Raw genomic sequence first — 18,085 nt, 5'->3', positions numbered from 1 at the left:
TTGAAGAGGCTAATTCTATATTTTCCCCATATTTGCAACAATTTTTCGGTTTCTGTCACTATGTCATTGTGCTCATTCTTAATGAAATTTGGCGATCTATTTTTATACAGCCCAGCTATTTCTTTGACTTTTTTATGTATATGAAAGGTGACTCCAAGTCTGTTAAGATCTTCAGCCCCCCGGCACGTTTCATGCAGCCTTTTGTAATTCTCTTTTGCCCCTTTAATCTGATTTCGTATTCCTCTCTGAAGACCTCTGTATCCAATGTCATCATTCTTAATTTTACCTTGCCTTCGCTTCTCCATTACTTCGTAGTTTTAACAGCTTGTTTAAGATCTAGCCAATACTTTTTGGTGTCGTTTCTTCTAGTAACACTTTCTAGTTCTTTGTGATCTTCATACAGTAATCTTCTTGAAGGACTTCTTGAAGGTCTTTCTTTTAGGTTTGGCAAGACGCAAAACGATGTCGGCACAAACTGGGTTGTGGTATGATCCTTAATCTAACTTAACATTGTATAGCATGCAGCTCTATATGCGTAAGCGAAAGTAATACCAATATTAACAACATATCAGCAATCTAGGCAAAAGAAGGAACCTACATTTTACGAGAAAGTAGTTGACTAACAATTTATTGAGTAACACCCACGAAATACAAGCTTCTTAGTATGGTTAGGATTAGCTGCTTCTCTCTTTACAACGAAAGCGTACATTTTGTATATCCATATTTTATGCATTCATAATATTCGCATATAAAGAAAATTCATTTATGGAAAATTCAGTATTCTCTAACATAAGTAACAATTTATTTATGTTTAAATTAACAATAAATTGGAATCTTGAGATCACAACTACAACGAAATCACACGGAAATAAGTTGAAAGTGGAATTCCTTTGATTGCATATGTTATCATCTAATGTTTTCAAATGAAATTCAAAAAATGTTCTTTGTTGAACTATGCTGGTTTCGACAAGATCCCAACATCTTCAGGAATTACCACTTATTCCAATCAATTATAGGAAACGTGAAACGATTGTATTAATTAATATTACTAAGAAATATGGTAAGTGAAAAATAAAATACAGATATACAAGATGATATAGATTTTTATAATTTATTTTATTTATATCTTCTTCTTGTTTCCATTGTTGGAAATAGGCATCTTTTAACTGTTTCCATGCTGCAGTTCTGATGTCGTCGATCCATCTCGCGTACGGTGTTCCTATATTTCTTTTGGTTTTTCTAGGCCTCCAGAAGGTGATCCTATGACTCCATCGTTCTGCATGATTCTGATGTGTCCGTCCTACCTATTGCCGTTTGAGGTCCGCCGTTCTCTCTATGTCGTTAGTTAGTTTCGTTTTTGCCCGAATCTTTGTGCATCGCATCTTATCTCCCAAAATAATTCCTAGCATTGTATGTTCCATGGCTCTTCGAGCCGTTCTTACTTTCGTTGCTGATTTTTTAGTAATCGCCATTGCTTCTAGACAGTATGTGGCACCTGGAAGAACGCAGCTGTCATAGACCTTGCGTTTTAGGTATAGAGATATACATTTATCTTTAAGGATGTAGCTCATCTTGCCAAATGTGGCCCATGTTAGTTGGGTTCTACGTTTGAGTTCGGTATTTTGGTTTTCTTTGCTCAGTTTGATTGTATGCCCAAGGTATACGTATTAATATATTATACACTATGTATATTGTTCCACGTTTTCTATTACGGTGTTGTCTATGGACAGAACACCTATGTCACGACACTATCGAACGCTTTATGATAGTCTGTGAATGCTAGGTGTATTGGGATGTTGTATTCTGTTGTCTTTTCGATAAGTGTTCGGATTGTTTGTAGATACTCAGACGGGCCGAAGCCTCTTCGGAACCCAGTCTGTTCCATTGGTTGGTAGTCTTCCAGTTTCGTTGTGAGTCGGTTTGTGATAATTCTCATCATGAGCTTATATAAATGTGATGGGAAACTTATTGGGCGATAACTCGCCATATTTGATGTATCTCCCTTTTTGTCTAGAATGATGACTTCTGCATTCCTCCATTAAATTGGTATTTTTCGTTCAAACAAACATTTGTTTGCTAGTATCCGTAGAGCTTGTAGTAATGTGCTACCTCCTATTTTCAGCATTTCCGATGTTATCTGGTCCTCTCCTGGGGATTTCCGCTTCTTCATTGGTTTAAAGCATATTTAATTTTCTCAGTTCTTATTTCTAGTAGTTCCTCTAAGCCTACGTTTATAACAGCCTTTGTAGTTATAGTTGGATTTGATATGGTTGAAGTGTAGGTCTTCATAGAATCTTTGCATTTCCGTGATGATCTTCCGCGTTCTTTCAATTTAACTACGTCTTGTTTTAACAGTTATCTTGAGAATCAAAACCAACCGGAAAATGGTTTATAACCATGATGCAAAGTTTATACAACCAACACTATTCTAAAAAAAATAGTGAAATAGTTTGTGATAGTACATTGAACTTTCTACCCAGTTACCTATATCGAGGGTGGTAAAGAGAACCACGTGGTGATCTGGTAGGCGGTCCAATAGATTGGTGGCGGGGGTGACATCATCTGACGTCAATATCTCGTCGACCACCCCTCTACAAAAGGGAGTTCGGTGTCGCGGCGCCTTTGCTTTAACCGCTAGCGTTTAACTAAATTGGAACTGAACATCAGCATTTTAGTACCACACAAAACTTTTTCGTTTCCATATTGACAAAATGTGCTAACTGAAAATTTTTAATTTTAAAAATTACATACCTAATGAATAACGACGACAATGGAATAGAATTGGAGTTTTTTCTATTATTTTTGTGTCGTTTTGTTTAGTTCGTTGAAGGCGTCGTCTTCGTTGATTGTCACAATTAGCTCTTTTGAAAAAGCCGCTGACCCGAATTCTAACTTGAAAAACGTTTAATGTCGTTTAATAAAACAGGATATGACGAATTTTTAATTTTTTATAAAGTCAAGTCGGTATTGTGATAAAAATAGATATTTCTTTTTATAATGTAATTTGAGATTTAAATGAGGGAATCTGTTCTGAAAAAAAAAGTGTTAAAACGATTTCCTGCGTTCTATCAATGACCAAGCTCGAAGTTTCCGACCATATAGTGGAAATATGGGAGGAATACATAAAACGGTTGCATTCGCATCGGGGGTAACCCATTTCTCTTGTAACTGTCAAAGGTCTCCCGGCTTAAATCCATTAGTGTCTCGCCTGCGGGGGCCTATGAAAGGGCACATTTGCCTCGAACCGAAATAAACACGCTCTAGCTTGACATGCGACAAGCTAGAAAAATACACGTTGATACTTGTTCCTTTTTTCCTACATCGTTTTTATTTTTCTCATTTCATTTCATAAACATACAGCTTCAATAGATACCAATTTCAATGATAATTTTTTTAAGGAAATAAATAAAGTATCCTAAAAGTATTTTTCGGCTACTCTGGATAATTCCAGTTGAATTAATAAACTAACAAAATAACATATCTTATAGCAGATATAACGTTTAACGTATATTCGGTAACAATGCCGATACAACAAATACAACAATTCACTTTAAGTAGATCTTTATTGTTTGCCGAAAAAGCAATACTTTTTTTAATAAAATATTTAGTCATTGTCGTATTATCACATAATAAATATAAATGTTATTAAATAAATGTGATTTCGAATACAAACTGACGTCATATTTCACATGCAATAGATTGGGCATCAATATAAAATACAATTTTTGCCAGCTGTCAAAACCTAAATAAATATACTTAATTTAATACAATCCATGCAGCTTGCATTACTATGCTATCCATTTCGTTACTCGTTAGTGACTTGCTCACTATGAAGTATTCTGGAGATAGAGACTCTTCGGGTGATGATAACAATAGCAACTTATCAATTTTATTATCATGCAATTTGATCACGATCAGATTTCGATCGAATCTCGAATTGATCTTAATCAAATCAAGAGCATTGAGTTTGCTTTTCTAACAGTGGTTTAGACTCACTGCACAAGGGCAGCTTCTCGAGCGCTAAGAAGTATTTAATTAGATGTCATTGTTTACAATTGATCTGCGATTTGCATGTTCGATGATTCGAGCGTCCAATTAAAGTACTATCAGAGTAATGGTTACTGCTCCTGACACATATCCGATTAAGCTTAATATCTTTATTAAGATACCTAATACGATACAAGCAAGCAGTAATGAAGAAGTAATAAGCAGGATGGAAATGAGCAACAAAAAAAGTATGTAACTGCTTTATTGTGTTTATGCTGATGATATGCATCGATATAACTTAGTGGTTATTGGTAAATCCGCTCATCGTGCATTTTGTTCTAGAAATACCAAAATGCTAGGAGGACATAATGAAGTTGTGATAAAATAGAAGCTAATTTCCTATTTGATATGGTGCCTGTATATCTCAGCGCTAGGAAGCTTATGAGTGTTGACGACAATGTATATGTTAAGTATTTAAGTGCAAGCACCACTTCACCCACCTGTAAAAGAAGAGACAAAAGATGCTATTTAAATAATGTTATGATTGTTATTATAAATAAGCAGGATATATATAATATCACTAAATATGTGCACTTTAAAATATGCGAAATTACATGAATTGCTAAAAAAAATCTGATAATATTTACTTTGGTAAATAGCTGGAAAAGTTTCTGATTTTCACAAAATGTTGCAGTGTGCAGACGAGATTGCACACTGCTTCATTTGTTGCATATGCCTTCATTTGTGGCGCTTCATATCCTGCTAGTTACAAATCGTGCTCTAAGATACCTTCCTACCAATCAACCTTATTTATTAGCCTTATGCGGAACAAACCCTCTGAAGCACGACCATAATCATCAAAGAAAATTAAAGTTGCCCGTTCGAGCTTGTCACTTTCAGAAAATGTCATTAACACCAAAACCACCACAGATACCAATGTGAAGAAACTGTCAAAATTACATAGCGGCCCAGGTAAGAAAATAAAAATAATCGCCATAGAAGAATTGACTTAACAATCATCACAGCCGCCAACTAGCGACATGAAACTGGTACAAATTTTCGTTTTCAAATTGACATTTTGTCAGATTATCTCTTCCATAAATAATTCCCCAAGAAGATTGGGCTATTTAAAAGTTGCATCTTGAAATCCAAATATATTATAGATTAGACACAATGTTTATTAATAAAAGTCATCTTAGACCATCCGATCGCATGAGTACACCAAAGAAATCTGCTAAAACAAATGTCAAATCATCTATAGACTATCGTCTAACCCCATACCATATCTTTATAAAGTGGAAGCCACAAGTGTCCGAGTTCTCTCGCCGTCATACAAACACATCGGCCAATTAAATCTAGAAGAAGACCTCTCAACTACATTTGAACAAAGAATCTGTTTTACTCGCCGGCAATTTAAATTATAAATCCGTTATGGAATCCTCACTTGTAAAGCGAAGCTGGACGGACACTTTGCTGATTTGCTAACTCATTCAACTTGCTGGTCTGCAGTATTTCGAAATAACGGGGCACTACTAGATATGGTTAACACTAAATCAACAAATTTTCAGCATAACCGAATTGGCTTTGAAGCACAATCTGATATTACTACAAATTGGAACAGCAACTGAAAACAACGGTGAATCATCAGTTGGAAATGTTACTTTCTGGACATTTACTGAACACCTGGCAAAAAACTTTCCAGTATTCAATTGATAGGTGATTGCGATGACGGCAATGAATTGTAGAAGCTCATTTTGTTGGCTATGTTAACGCTCATTAATCTTTTCCGGAGAAATTAAAGATGTTAATGAGATCAATGAAGTATTTTGTATGGCTTTTCCTAATTTAATACAGAAATCAATAAGAGGCATATATGAAGAAGCGACTATGACCCATCAAAAAAAAGATATTTATGGCAGAAATTATACCTAGGTACTAACAGTAGAATAACATCTAAACTACGCTGAAGAGATGATATGACGGAGGACGCTAAGAAGATGGGTATACGAAACTGGACAAAACAAGCAAAGGACAGAAAGGAATGAAGATTCAAGTTTGAAAAAGTCAAGAGTCTGCAATAAGGCTGTATGATTAATGATGATAATGAGTGAACGAATCATTTATAATACAATCTATCGCTACATGCAGTCCTTCATTTTCCTTTATCAGTATGGATTTATACCTAAACGCACTACTGTTAAAAATTTGTGTTGTCTTAACCTTGCCGATGCAATGGGTGTTGGTGAGCAGGTGGATGTTATTTATACAAATTTCGAGAAAGCCTTCCATCGAATTAATGATGGCGAGTTATTGAGCAAGAAAAGTTAGTGTGGGATGTTTTCAAACACGTTGAATTCAATGAAATATCTTACTAGAGAGTTTTTAACAACAAATTTCAATCACATGATTATTCTCTTATAACTGATGTAGCTCAACGTTGCAATTTAATGTGTCTTTTATTTGTTATCTATACATATAAACAATACTTCGGATTTTTTACATCATATGTCTTGTTCACTCATTATGTGTAGGTATGTATTATACGTTGATAATTTGTAGATTCACGCTAATGTGACATCACTGGCTGGAAGCAGCCTGTTAATAATAATAATAAATGACTTTATCTCCATTACAAAGAAGAAACTACAATACAAACTACAATAAATTAAACTAATGAAATATTTTCAAAACGGAGTACAATCTTAATTTCATTCAAATATAATGCCCTTTTGAAATCTTTGCGCTTCCATAAATGTTCATGTTCTTTCCTAAAAGATTGAACACAGTGAATGTAGCTCAACATTCTCTTGTGTGTGCTCATTGATGCTGATCTATCATTTTTTGTGCCTAACATAGTGTTGTGCATGTTACGCTAATACAAACTTTCTAAAGACACTAGTTATGGCGTTGGTGGTATATCGTCTGCAATTGATGGTGCTCAATGTATACTTGACATCAATTACTCGTTGAAAAAGTACAATGTCACTTCTTGAAATCCTGAGGAATTGACTACAGAACATCTTATATAGATAAATTGGTACTTCTAGCTCCTTTTGCGTGGTTTTATGTTGGTGTTGCGTATTAACTTATTATCACATTTGTTGTTCTGTCCTCCCTTTGTAAAACAAATGTGTTAAAAAAGATCATAGTAACGCATATGGTGAATGATATAAACACTCGTCATTTATATTTACGATGATCAGAATTAACGTTTTCTCTAACAATAAGATTTGAATGTCATAAAGTCGTGGTATCAAAGTTTAAATACTGATTATACATCTGAAATGTAGTGTTAAGTCCAAAGAAGCGTAAGCAAAGATCTAAATTCTAGCGATCCAGATATACTTCCACATGACTTTGAGACTTTTCTTTGATTGAGTAGAAGGAGAAATAAACTATTTTTTATTGTTTTTTTCCAGTGGGAACCATTTGGTGCGCGTTCGGGCTCAGGTGATGTCAAGGGATGACAGCTCGGGGGGCTGGGTACCGTTGGAAGGCGGGGGACTCAGCAACGTTTCGGTTACGAAGAAACCGAGACCGGTACCCTCGACTGTACCCGGATCGGAGAACATCACCTCTGCCAAGCCGAAACATGACTACCTGATTTACGGGCGACGCATCAGTGACCAAAGCGTAAGTTTATTAAACACTATTGTTCTTACCGCAACAAAAAATCACAACTAAAATTTTTTAGATTGTACTTAGTTGTACGATAAAAAAGGATTTCGAGTACAATAAAGTTATGCCGACTTTTCACCACTGGAAGACCGGAGACAAAAAGTTCGGATTGACATTTCAAACCGCCGCGGACGCCAGAGCTTTCGATAAGGGTGTGAGAACAGCCGTAGAAGAACTGCTGGACGGTAGGTGGAATTGCATGTTTCTTTATTATCCTTCTTTTATTCCTCCAAAATTAAACTCTACGTAAATATTCTACATTTATTCGATCACCTAATAGTAGTAAATTATAGCCCTGCGTGTCCCGCAGGGCCTTAGAGTAATATTTTCTTATCTGCTCTATTTGAATTTTTCTTCATTGCTTCCTTACTATGGGATTCCTACACGGTAAGTGACCTTAACATCCTGCATTTAAGATCATTATATCGGATGACTTAAATCGATTTTTTGTTTTCACTTTAAGGTTTGACGGAAACCTGTCCGCTTACTCTTCGTGCTTCACATAAAGATGTTGGAGACGACGATGTTTTTATGGTAAGATTTTAACGTTTTATTCTTACTATAAAATTGACCTAAAATAACATTCTCTTATTGAAAAAAAACAGTAAGAAATCATCTTTTTTGTTAGACTTTAAATCTTCCTCAAGAACCAAAAGACTCTCGCAGCTCCAGTGATTCCAGCACAAAAGCAACAGATCATCTTCACAAAATACATTATTTACCGAGGGACCGCGCTGGTGACCAAAGGGTTTTCGAACCTTTAAAAGATAAAGGTTAGATAAAAAATGAAAATAACAAAATCATCCATCTAAAAAATCATTTTCTTTAAGTAGTTGAAAACTATTCATATGTACAACTCACCTCCGCTCACGAATACACATACCCAATGGTCGAAGATCGTCAAAAACCAACATTAGCAAGAAGAGATTCAAGTAGTAGCTTGAAGAAAGGTCTGGAACTTGTTGCCACACACCAATCACCATATCCATATAAAGCGAAAAAGAAGCCGGGTAAACCGCAGGTTCGGTGCAAACACTGTCACGACTTCTTTTTCGAAGACAAAAACCGAAGAGGCGCTTGCGAATACGCACCGGATTGTGTCCGATCAACCATCAACACGATCACGTGCATCGGTTGCGTCCAGTGTTTGTGTTATCATTGCGCATCGGACAACGAGGGCGACTTCGCGCAGCATCCGTGCGAATGCAACCACGACGAAAACTGCTGCCGTCGGTGGCTGTGCTTAACGTTCTTGTCGATGTTTGTACCATGTCTTTGGTTTTATCCACCTTTAAGGTTGTGTTATTGGTGCGGTGTTCAGTGTGGCGTCTGTGGCGGTCGCCATAGTACTAGTATGTGATGTCGGACGCAGTGGGTTTTACGATATTAGTACAATAGCTTGAATGAAATATAAAGATCACTTTCATAAATGGAGGTAAAAATGGAAAAAATGTTTATGTGTATAATACTTTTCTGGATTCTATTTTTATTTTTACTTTAATTTATGAGATTTGGAAAAATTTTAGACCTACTGTATTGTATGGCAGTGAGAATGCATCTTGATAGTAACATTTCATGATTAAAAGAAGATGGAAGCAGAATTTGTGCTTGAAGATGAATGAATAAATAAATAATCAAATGATAAATAAGATTTGGTTTAGGCAACTGCACGCTACTTTAGGCATTTAATCCAGATTATATCAATTTTGTAATCTGGTGGTTTTGAAATATAAATGATTTGTGAAGTGGCGAGCAGTTCTAAGTTTTTATGCAAGACTACAGATCAATGGTGTTTCAGGCAAACATAACAGTACACCTAAAGAGTAATCTGTACCAGTAAGGATATTTTTATTGACTGTTTATTTAGAGATGTTACAATCTATCACTTCCTTTATTCTTACCTGTAGTAGTGTAGAAATGTAGGTCTACAATTTTCAATCTCTTTTAACATATACCAAAATAAATTCCAACAATTACTATTAATTAATAACCAATATTATTATCAGAAATAAACAACAAATTGGCCTGTATTTTTATTTGGACCATAACAAAACCTAGTAATTATTTGGCCAACCCAACTGTTGACTTTTGAGGTTTCAGGTATTTATCCATAGCAATATTTGATAAAATTTATCCACTTTTCTTGATCGCTACGTCATTTAGATGATCGTATGAAATACTAAATTTGCATATGTTAGAGCAAAGAATATTTTCAATCAGATGAGGTATGGACTTTGTTCCAACAAGTGGTTTTAATTAGTTAGGAATTTGTTAGCTACAGTTTCACATATCAAGGAATGCAATTTGTGTAACAAAAGTCAGTATGATGAGTATGACATCTTGCTAAAAAATGATATTATGCACTGGCCGCGGTTCACCATCAATGTTTGCAAAAATATGGAACCTACTTGCAAGCGTTTCTATGGTATATAGGGAATTGTGGATGCATATAGACGTTTGTCATGAAGCTGTTGTTATGTGACTTTGTTATTAATTCTGACACACGATATTTAAAAAAGCTAACAATAATCTGAGTAAAAACAAATAATAGTTACAGTTAATGATAATGTAAAAATTAATACTTCAACTCAAAGAATGTGAACTATATAACCGATATTCTATAACCAATTTAATACCCAGTGCAATTTTTTGTGTGCAGAATGTGCATGAGCTGGTGTTAATGTCAGTGTAATCTACTGACAAAGTGGTTAATATAACGATTTATAAAACATCTACTTATATTTAACATGCTATTCAAGACACAGATTGGATTTCGAAAACCCTAAGCTTATAATTCTATTAATAACATCTTTGACATATTCAATATTCTGAACACTTTAATATCTATCATTACTAAATCTGTGACATAATACTTGTAGATAATTGATAATGAGGACAGACAAAGGGAAGTTGATTTATTAAAATATTATAACAACAGCTTCAAAAGTCATTACTTCGATTATAACGATTTTTTAGTGGCATTACAAAATATCCCAGATGAAAAACTTCAACATGATATTTTCTACTAGTTTCTGGCATATGGGGGTAGCCTTAACCATGAATACAGTGAATACAGCAGCTCTTAGATTTCATATAAAAAGTTGCACACACTATGCTTTGGATATAAATCTAGCAAACAATAATCTAACACAATATTGGTACACTGTCATATACTGACATATCAATGCTAACATAAACGTTGTTAGTTAGTACTTTAATCAGTTACATTTTTGTTGCCATATTTAGTTATATGACATGTGAATTTGCACACTCTATCCTTTTAAATACCCCTATTTGCCACAAGAATAGTACTTTTCTCTTTTTACCTTTACTGTTTTTTTAAATGGACACACACTTACGCAACACCTCAACAGCAGGAAGCGTTGAAACACGTACAGTTGGTTAGGAACAGTTCAAAAGGTTATATAGAATTAAAATTTTGGTATGAGCAAAATCTCTAAAGTGGTAACTACAAACAAAATACAAGACCCTTGTATTGTTCTACAACACTAAAATCTAAATTATTTTGATATTCGTTCTTGCTTTGCTCTCCCGAACAATCGGGTTAATATGATAATAAGATATTTTAGCAGAATGATGTGTCTAATAATGTCGTCAAGTTGTCGTTGCAGCTAAATGCTTGTCGATTTCAGGAACCATTATAGAATGTAGAAGGCAAATCACAGATTTGAGCACTGAATCGCCCAAAATGCAATGTAGAGAGTAGTTATAATATCAAAAATAAAATCAAAGGCATTAGACATCATTTCTTGAACAAGAATAAGTTGTGTGGTAAATTCAAATTAAAAAATATAACAACGTTGCCTATAGTGTTGGAGATATACTGTTCTATATAGGGGAATACAATTTTCGCAAGGTTCTGCGAGATTTCAGCTTCTTTGAATTTTCGTCTCTCGATGGATGGTTGGATGGAAAAACAGATTTTTCCCTCTCTCATTGTTTATCATCATAATTAAGGCTTCACCGAATCCCCACTCAATCGATTTGCCATCGGTTTCTAAAATTTTTCCAAATTAATGTTTCTTTTGGTCTCGCCCACCTTTTATCTCTTAGCAAGATCGTTATTAACAGTTTTCCTTTTATTCCATCCGTAACTGTTCCTTATTGGTCTTAGATTCAGACCCGATAAAATTTTCGGCGGTATGCTGCTCTAGTTATTTCGAGTTTCGATCAGTCAATAAGACTGGATGGTGTGTTGACTCTTGCAAAATCAGATGGATTTTCTTGTTGGTAATACCACCTCCTTTGATAGAAATTTTGCTCATCTTGTACATTTCTACCATCCCTTTTGTCACATTGGCATTTGTCTGAATTTACCTAGATATCCCTTCCTTTCCTCGTGTATTGAATGTTTTCCTATAACTAGTTGAAAGGGCGACATGCCAGTAACTGCATCAAAATTTACTCCTGATACTGTAACATATGCAGATGATACCTATTAGATTAGCGAAGTTATGTACTATCTTCTATTCTACAAAGTGGGATGCAGCATGACTTACATCTATGGTTATGTTGCTATAGACTATTAAGTTTTCGCCTCTCTCTATTTCCATTCTCATAGCATTATCATAAAAGACATTCCATTCAGCTATTATTCTTTTTTCCATTAAATAAGACATTTTTTTCTTTTATTTGTTACTACAACTCCTTAGTTTAGCCGTTTCCTTGTTTATCATACCTGCTTTATTGCTTGGTCTTCCGTACTAGTCGTTTTTTGCTTTTCTATCAATATCAATTCTGACATTTTTAGGAGTATTGAAAAATTCTGTTTTAAAGCATTCATTGTATAGATAAACAAATTCTATCATATTTTTCTTTGTTTCCCGTCACATCTACTTTCTGCACACTTTCTTGATTGCTCCATCCAGCTTATCTCCAGAAAATAAGAGCAGTTCCAAGTTTGGTATGTTACTCTTCTTCCATTCCACCACTCCTAAGTCACCTATCGACACCTAATCTAACAGCAAAACTGATCTATCTTGTGTGCGGTATTAACTCCAAAACCGTGGGTTTTCTTTAAAAGTTACATGTTGAAACCATGATTAATTCATATTTAAAAACTAAGAATGAAAGAAAAATATAATTTAAAATGTTACTAATCAAAAATGTTTACTTTCGAAAGATTACTTCACTACTTAGTCGAGTTGAGGAGATAGATGACGTATTAAATTGGCAACAGTATTGTAAACCAGTGTTCCGGTTTGATGAATACCAAATCAGGTCTTAGTCACTGCCCGGAAACTTAGTAAATTGTCAAAAACCCTTCTTCTTATACATGATATTAGTTAGTTCTCTCTTCTCTAATGACACTTTAGTTTTTGGTAAAGCCTTCTTATCCGATACTAACGTCTAGACATCAAAATCAGATATAATGGTATAATCGCATTTAATGTAATTTTGCTACCATAAATTATATAGCTATCGATGCATTGCCAATTAATCGAAATTCCTCTACCTGCGATGAAGATACACTCAGAGACAATCTTGAGCACGCTCTATCAAGACAGATATCAGATCGATGCAGTTATCCATCACTAGGAGAGAGATGCTGTCAGATAGCGTCATCAATGTACCCTTAATTAAAATCTCCTTCAGTTTCGCCATCGTTGCTTGAGGTAGATTGGCCTCGTGCCATAAGTTGGTCTTCCATACGAATTGTTTTTCAATTTTTCTATCAATACAAGGTCTGACACTTCTTAGAAGTTTTTTCTGAACACCTTTTAAGAAGTTGTTTTTTGGAAGATACGTTCATCTATCTTCTTTACGGTCTTCATCTTCCATTACGGGCAAAGAGAACTATTTTAATTTTTTTTAGAATAGTGGAGAGATCAAGGTGTCTACATAAAAGCTTACCATAACCCCAGAATTTGAGAAGTTTTCTCTGTATCTAATGCATCAATTTAGCACTAAAGAGGATTCCAACCCATTTAACTTTTAATATAAATCTTGCAAATAACTTCAGAATTAAATGAAAAAGTCAACCTGTTTCCTCCAAAGACAACATACATTTTGAATCTGTAACCTAATACAAATCTAATTTTAATTTTCTGTTTAATCCATAAATTATGCAGTTGCCAAAGTACCTAGAATGTCATTAATATAGCCATAAATTACGCGTCGTGTTTATATTTACTTCTGTAATGTGGCAGAAACCTATGGCAGCAGTGAAAAGAAAACTTGTCAACATAATAGTCAACATCTTCAACTGAAAGATGCGAATAATAACTATAAAATAATATCTGGTATTGTATTGTAAGAGTATATGATCAACAATATGCCATGCAAATTTTATAGGACTATCATAAACAATTCTTGTAATGGTACTTAATCTTGTAAAAAAACGAATAGAGATAAAATTTAGTCACTTCAGTTTTTCCATGTTTTAGATATTCCGAAACTTCTTTCTATTACTCATCATGATTTTCCTGTTGCGGTTAGAAAACCTAACATAAAAACGCTCCACTTACTGCTTTTAAATTCTTTAATATATTTAGACGGAATAATTTTGATTTGCGATACCACCATTTCCATATTAGTTATGGACACTTAATATATTTTTTATTTGCGTTTACAAGTTTAATTAAATCAGATCAAAAAGATGACGTAGCGATGACCCGAAAAGGATTTATTTTTAAATAGTTTTCTTTAACTTTCAAAAAATGTTTGTACTTTTTTGTATTGATAATTTAATGCTGTTCCTATTATACTAATATCGTAGAAATCAACCGTAATTAACCAGTGCTCAATCATGCGTCGGTTGTGAACACTAAAAACCATCGATTTTTCTATTTCCCGGTTACATTTTCAAGACTGTTTATTTTTCTAATTTATTTTTTAATTTAGGTAAATCACAACCTGTCCCATAATTGGCGGTTACAAAAAAAGAGTACCTAAGAAAAAGAAACGTTACACTTTATTAAAAAAATAAAAAGAAAGAGAGAGGATTCGAATCTATTAAAAAGAAGAATGTTGTATTTCGAGAGATTGTGTATTTAAATTAGTAATGGGTATAATTCAGGGAAATAATTCCAATCATTAAAATAATGTACGTTTTTTTTTTAAATAAGTTGTTATAATTTGTTTGTAGAAATAAGCAATATCGTTTACATCCACTTCTTTTTTTAATTTTTACATGTACTCATTAGTAATTTAAATGTAATTAATTAATTTACCACGTTTCGTTTTTTCCTGCATTTTCACTGTGTAATGTAACACAATGTAGCGTTTGTAATTTAAAAAAAGCATTTTTTTATTTAAAATTTTTAAAACAACTCATGTTGAAAATTTTTTAGTTGTTCACATATATTTAAGGTGAATTTTCTAAACGTTGCATGTATATCGTGACCTTATTCGTTTTCTTTAAATATGTGCAAACAAAAAAAATAAAAGATAAATAATAATAAAAAAAAGAAAAAATGGAGCGAAAATAAAAAATCGACGTCACCTTTCGACAATAGACTTTACAATGTATTTTAAAAGAAATACGTTAAAACGAGAAACTACAATAAAAAGATTATATCAAAAAAATTATATCTTTAAAGAAAAGTATATATACGTTTTACGCTAGTTACATACTAAGTGTTTTCGTTTCAATAAATAAATAAAAATTAAATAAATAAATCGAGAAGCTACGTAACGACGATAGTAACTTAACGTGTATACATAAATATTATTATATGTACGTAAGATGTCCTTACACCTAATATTAACATTAAAAAGGTGTATAAAAAACAAACACAAATAATGTATTCTTAAAATTGCTCCCCCTCTCTCTGTCGGTGCACAGTTTCGAAGTAATTTTAAGAATTTTTTATATGACAAATTTACTGTATATTTCAAAATATATTATAAAATATATTCAGGGTTACATTCAAAATAACAAGGACAAATTTAAAACTACACAAATAAATTGTTTTATATTTGTCCTTTTGTACAGATTTATTTATTAACAATAAGCGATCGACAAAAAAGTGGTTTCTATTAATGTTGAAGGCCTTTTTGCGGTTAACTCCTTATCGTAATTTAATTTATTAAAACAAAAAGGAATTAATTGCAACCATTTTATTATTATTTTAAAACGATTGTTGTTGTAAGACTGTCGGTATGTACCCAAGGGCTCAGGTTATATGCCGCCACATTTTACAAAATCAAGGAGATTGAGAAAAAAATTATAGCACGAGTCGGATAGAAACATGATATTTATCAATCGCTAATTGTTTGTGAATCGTCTAAAGCAACCCTGAAAAACATGCAATAAACGATTCACAACACAACTTTATTTCTTAAATTGTTGTAATTACAATCATATAATACCTGATTGTTAGCTGGATGGTCAATGTACTGTTTGTATATATGTTATTTAAAAAAAGTATGACCGCTTGTTTAAAGAGAATCTACAAAAAATGTGTGAATGATATTTTAAGTATATAAGAACAATATAAAGTAATATGTTATAAATATGAGTTTTATTTTAATATAGTATATTTCTGTGATTCATAACATCATTTTCATCGCATATACAGGATGGTTATTAAAAATGCGGCAAAATTTCAAGGAGTTATTTTTTGGGCTATTCAAATTTGATTTTTGCTTTGATTCAAATATAAAAAAATTTTCAGCAGAACCATTTTTGATAATGTAGCCGAAATAAAAGTATCTTTTAACAACATTCTGATTAATAAGTCTAGTGAAAAGAAATACAGTTTATTTATTATTAATATTTTGTTATTTTAATTGAATATAACATCTCTCGATTGATAAAATCTGTCGAATTTATCGAGAATTCGATTGAAATTATAAACAGCATAAAACAGGCACATTGAAACGAAGCGGAGGATCAGGAGGGCCAATGACAGTCAGAACGGTAGAACTGGAAGAGAATGTGTTGAACATAATAGAGGAAGAACCAGGCATTTCTACTCGAATAATTGCAAATATTTTGAATGTAAGTACTAAAACCTCGATATAACGGACAAAATATTTTAAATTCATTATTTTTAATAATGTAAAATTTTTTAATTTGAAATAAAATAAAATTTATTTTCGCTAAGTATAAAAATTTAAAATATTTTTAAGTAATATTATTAATATAATATGTTTAATAGATAACAGTACATATGTAAATATAAACCGATGAACGTCAATCATCGATCAAACCCGACATTTGGGGTATAACCCGAATTTCTCTATGCGATATTCTGTGTTAAGAATAAAACTCCGGGTATTCCCAGAGTTATCTATTCGAACGCAACGGTCATGGTTTAAAGTAAAAAGTGTTAAAAAGTCGTTATAAGTTCAACAAACGGTTTCGGACATTAAAAAAAAACAAACACAAACTAAACAAATTTAGTTTAATTTGCGAAGTAGATGCGAAAATGAATCCCAGAAAACGAATGAAATTGGCACGTGAAACTTCACTTGAAGAAGCGTTATTGAAGTGGTATGTACAACAACGTTCTTGTGGGGTTCCAGTGCGAGCAGTTGAACTTAAATCTGCTGCAATTAAATTAGCTAATCATATGAACATAATTTCATTCAAAGCAAGTGATGGATGGCTCTCGCAAAAGTCATGGAGTTCCCCAAAAGAAGACATTGAAGCTTTCCGATAAAAATTAATAGAACGGATAAATCTTGAAATATTACTGCAATTCCAGATTTATAATGCTGATGAAACTGGTCTGTTATGGCATGCCTTGCCAGAAAATACCAATATAACTTTTAGATATGAAACATCGACAACCGGTAGAAAAATCGGAAAGGAAAGAATATCAGCACTGCTTTGTGCTAACGCTGATGGATCGCATAGACTGACACCAGAGTTTAACCCAGAGTAAACCCAGAGTTTTAAAAGACATAATGAATACTCTTCCCGTTTCGTATTATAATTCACAAAAGATATATATTCAAAGATAGTTTTTTTAAGAAGAAGCTTGAAATACCACCAGATGATGTAAAATGTTTATTGCTTTTAGACAACGCACCTGCTCATCCATCTGAAAATATTTTACGATTGTATGTTTTTGCCCAAAAATATAACATCGATAATTCAGTCCATGGACCAGGGAATAATTTTGGCCACCAAACGAATATATAGACGAACATTTTTAGACGAGGTAATGGTTATGTTGGAAGACAACGCACGTTGGAAAATTTAAAAAAGTATAATTTAAAGTCCACAATTTTTAATTTCGCGGCTGCATGGAAGGAAGTAAAAGCCCAAAAATTAGATAATGGGTGGACGAATCTATTTGACGACCAACATGAAGATATTGATTTAGAAGGATTAGAGTTCCTCATTTTTGTACTGCTATACAAAATAGCGTTGGAGGAGAAGTAACCGAAGAAGATATATTACAATGGCTAGAAATGCATGAAGGTGATCCTGGTTATCATATTATGT

At 33.2% G+C, this 18,085-nt stretch overlaps 1 protein-coding gene across 5 annotated transcripts in view; it reads left to right on the top strand.

The window, feature by feature from the left end:
• LOC111423279 (Sprouty-related protein with EVH-1 domain) overlaps window positions 1-16,143 on the top strand; it is a 40,252-nt gene extending 24,109 nt beyond the window's left edge. Inside the window, exons 2-7 of one of the 5 annotated variants that reach the window (XM_071199272.1) lie at window positions 7,407-7,620; window positions 7,682-7,851; window positions 8,042-8,052; window positions 8,129-8,199; window positions 8,294-8,438; window positions 8,499-16,143. In XM_071199272.1, the coding sequence (XP_071055373.1) occupies window positions 7,407-7,620; window positions 7,682-7,851; window positions 8,042-8,052; window positions 8,129-8,199; window positions 8,294-8,438; window positions 8,499-9,025 (1,138 nt within the window). In that variant the 3' untranslated portion in view covers window positions 9,026-16,143. Of the gene's footprint in view, window positions 1-7,406; window positions 7,621-7,681; window positions 7,852-8,041; window positions 8,053-8,128; window positions 8,200-8,293; window positions 8,439-8,495 lie in introns of all 5 variants that reach the window. The other 4 variants (XM_071199267.1, XM_023056804.2, XM_023056738.2 and 1 more) reach the window with 4 other exon arrangements.
• The last annotated feature ends 1,942 nt before the right edge of the window (window positions 16,144-18,085 follow it).

Source organism: Onthophagus taurus, chromosome 1 (genome assembly GCF_036711975.1).
Source record: "Onthophagus taurus isolate NC chromosome 1, IU_Otau_3.0, whole genome shotgun sequence".
In the NCBI taxonomy this organism is placed as follows: domain Eukaryota; kingdom Metazoa; phylum Arthropoda; class Insecta; order Coleoptera; family Scarabaeidae; genus Onthophagus; species Onthophagus taurus.
This window is presented reverse-complemented; position numbering and strand designations above follow the sequence as displayed.